At 55.6% G+C, this 3,637-nt stretch overlaps 1 protein-coding gene across 1 annotated transcript; it reads right to left on the bottom strand.

The window, feature by feature from the left end:
* Window positions 1-451: 451 nt before the first annotated feature.
* Window positions 452-2,286, bottom strand: hes1 (hes family bHLH transcription factor 1). The gene is made up of 4 exons (XM_086161837.1): window positions 2,001-2,286; window positions 1,725-1,820; window positions 1,517-1,604; window positions 452-1,373 (listed from the first exon to the last, which is right to left on the bottom strand). The coding sequence occupies exons 1-4, from the start codon at window positions 2,106-2,108 to the stop codon at window positions 811-813; spliced, it is 855 nt and encodes a 284-aa protein (XP_086017963.1). The 5' UTR covers window positions 2,109-2,286; the 3' UTR covers window positions 452-810.
* Between the last annotated feature and the right edge of the window lie 1,351 nt (window positions 2,287-3,637).

Genomic DNA, 3,637 nt, shown 5'->3' with positions numbered 1-3,637 from the left:
CCCTGCTTGTTGAAACGGGGTGCGTTCGCACCCACGATCGACGGTAAAACTAAAATGCACGTTCGGCATGAATGGCGCTTCCCCAACAAGGTTGGCACTGACCGACAGGCCTACTTTTGACTTTCTCATTCATTCAGGTTTTACTGTTCCTGGTAAAAACAGGGCCTGGCTTGAAGGCGCGCTTATTGATCCGCCTCACGCCAATCGGACCGCAATGCGCATCGGGGCTGCTAGATGGCGCTAGTGACTTCTGAAAACCCCCGAAACTTTCCGCGGATGAGGAGAAACAGCAGCAACAGACCGAGAACTGAGGTACCATTTTTTTTTTTTGTGAGAGAAACTAAAAGCAGGAATGGCTCATTAAAAAAAAAAGAAAAGGAAAAAAACAACAAACAGCTACCCCACAAAAGCAGTTCTCCGCGAGTGGAAGAGACGCAGGTATCAAGCGCACTTTTGTTTCAATGTTGGACCAAAAAAAAAATTTATTTGTCTTCCAAAACGAAGAACAGCATAAGCGCGTCGAACATATCTTTGGCATCAAACGGTAAGAAAGACAATTCAAAATTGTATATAAATCAAAACGCAGTGAACGGACTTCCACAATACAAATCTCATTTCAATATGAACTTTACTCCCTTGTTAGCTGTACAAATATAGTGCATACTCTTTCCATTTTACAAGAAAAAAAAAACAGATTTAAAAACAACTTTTTTTCCTCCTAGCATTGAACAAAGAAAGAACTAGTAAGTGTCAAAAAAAAAAAAAAAAAAAGTTTTTCTTTCGTTTAGAGTTTTTTTGCGGTTCCCGGCTTCACCAGGGTCTCCACACCGAGTCCGTGTTGCCCGACGGGGCCCCGGGGGACACCGCCGCCGGTACGGGCACCGACGTGCCGACGTTGTTGGCGTACACCGGGATGACTGGGCCGCTGGGCGTGAACGCCGCGTTGGGTATGAGGAAGGCGAACTGTCCGTCTGTGGCCGGCACGATCTGGAAACCGCCGTACACTTTGGTGGCGTCCGTGGGGAGCGCGGCCGGCGAGGAGCCCCCCTTGCACGGCACCGCGTTCATGGGCAGGACCTGCGGGGAAGAGCTGGGGATCTGCACCATGGACTGGCCGAAGGAGGGGTGGGTCGGCCCGGCGGCTGCGGCTGCGGCGGGCAGCTGATGCTGGTGCTGGTGCTGGTGTTGGTGCTGGCTGGGGTAGTTCATGGCGTTGATCTGGGTCATGCAGCTGGCCAGGTGGCCCAGCAGCCGCGTACGCACCTCCGTGTTGACCCCCTCGCAGGTGGAGAGGAAGCGGGTGACTTCGTTCATGCACTCGCTGAAACCGGCGCGGTATTTGCCCAGGACAGTAGGATCGGTGTTGAGTGCCGCTGCAAGGAGGAAGGGGGGGGGGGGGGGGAGGGAGGGGGTTGATGATGATAAGCAGGCTTAAAAAAAAAAAAAAAAAAAAGGGCAGCTCTCATGCAGAGGAGGGGTGCGGGGTGGGGGATGGGGGGCAGCTGCGGGGGCTTACCGGTCATCTGAGCTCTCTGGAGGTTCCGGAGATGCTTCACGGTCATCTCCAGGATGTCCGCCTTCTCCAGTTTGGAGTGTCTGGAGCTCTGAGGAGATGGAAAGACGCACGGGGTGAGGATCCACGCGTGGTGTGGCGTGAGGCTTCCAGGCACCGCCAGGTAACAAGCCCACCCCCTTCTTTTACGCGCCACCGTGGACCTACTTACATCTTTTTTGAGCGCGTCCAGGATGAGGGTTTTCAGCTGGCCAAGGCTCTCGTTTATCCGGGCTCTTCTCCTCTTTTCCATTATAGGCTTGGATGACTGAAAACAAAATTAAAGTAAATAAATAAAATAAGATACGCTGTCACATCTTGATGAGAATTGATGGTGCGTGTGGGGGAAAAAAAAGGTGGAAAAAAAAAACCGGCGCTTGCATGAAGAGCGCCGCCGGTTTCGGAGGAGGGGGGCTGGGGGTGGGGGGTGTCTGCGGGTTCCGCTCACCTTTCTGTGCTCCGAGGCTGTCTTGGGCTTATCGGGCGTCGTGTTCATGCTCGCCGGAGTCGCGGCGACCGGAGAGGAGGAAGTTTTTTCCATCATATCGGCAGGCATCTTCTTTATTGGAAATATCCAACAACACCAAAAAAAAAAAAAACACAAAAAAAAAAAAAACACGGTAAATTACGGTCCTCTGGCACGTTGGGGGGGAGGGGGGATGAAGATGTGGGATATTGACGAGTTCTCTGTCGTCGTCCAACGAGAGAGTGAGAAAAAAAAATGAAGGAATCCTGAGAAAAGTGGCAGGTTAGAATCCGCTGTGCAGGCGCGCCGGCCGCGGACGCTCGGTCTCTGTTGGCTCCGCTGCGTGTGGCTCCTATTTATATCTCCCACTGCACGCGAACGGCTCGTGTGAAACTTCCCCAACTTTCTTTCCCACAGTAACTTTCCACCAATCAGCGCGGGGGACACGCGGCCCGAGGGAGGACGGCTCGTGGTCGGCGCCCTCCCATTGGCTGCTGGGCGGCTGCAGCTGGCGGCCAATGGCGCGCGGCCCGGGTTCAGGGCACAGCCGGGGGAAGCGGCCTCCGGTCTTCAATCATCGCGGCGTTTACACATGAAGAGCCGGAGCCGCGCACCGGGCACCGCCGCCGGGACTCTTTATCTCCCAGACAAGTGATAATGGGACACACACACACACACACACACGCACTGCCCCAATACAACTTTTACATTAGATAGACATCGGACACACTTCCGCACTAAAAAGAGGCGGCTTGATGAAGAAGCGTCCGACGCTCCCCTTGGCTTCCGGCTGGGTAACTTCCGTGGTAAAAAAAAAAAAAAAAAACAACAACCCGGACGGTGGTTTATTTTGAAATAAAACTGAATGATGCTGGTGCTATGACAACTTAGAAAGCACACACACACACGCGCGCACACACGCACGCACGGGCGGTCGGCCGCCAGACGCGGCGGTGATCCCGCGGAGGAGGAGGAGGAGGGGGGTGGAATTGGAAGCTTGGAGCCAGCCTCCGGCCTCCAGTCTCCGGCCTGCAGCCTTCCCTCCTCCAGCCTCCCTCCTCCAGTCTCCAGCCTCCGGCCGCCGCCCCGGACGCCGCCGCCGCCGCAAACCGTTGGCATTTCATCATGTGTCGGTGTTGTGAAAGTGGAACGCGTGCCAGAATGTTTTATGAGGTTTGGCCGCCGGGCTGCCGGGGGTGGCGGAGGTGGTGGTGGTGGTGGTGGTGGGGCCGGGAGGAGGACGGGGGGGGGCGCCGGGGAGGGGATGCTGCTGCGGCGGCGGCGGCGGCGGCGGCGGCGGCGGTGGTTTACATTAGAGGGGAAGGTAAATAGCAGCTGCTGTTTTAAAAGCCTGGGAAAACCACGCCCACCGGGCGAGCTGGATCTGGCTCCCTTATCGGAATGTGAGCCAGAGCGGAGATATTTCTGAGACCGGGGAGCTCACACGATCTGCCGCCGCCTCCTCCTCCTCCTCCTCCTCCTCCGCCTCCTCCTCCCCGCCTGTGGTCGCCCCCACAGTGTTCAAGGCTTTTTATAGATTTCGGGGTCGTAATTTCATTTCCTTATCTTTATTGCGGCCGGACAGAGACGCGCGGCAGCGGCGGCGCAGAAAGAAATAT

This window comes from Fistularia commersonii, chromosome 16, assembly GCF_037954325.1.
Source record: "Fistularia commersonii isolate RoL2024-O1a breed Wild chromosome 16, RoL_Fcom_v1.0, whole genome shotgun sequence".
In the NCBI taxonomy this organism is placed as follows: Eukaryota; Metazoa; Chordata; class Actinopteri; order Syngnathiformes; family Fistulariidae; genus Fistularia; species Fistularia commersonii.
Note: the sequence above shows the minus strand (reverse complement) of the source record. Positions and strands in the feature narration are given on the sequence as shown.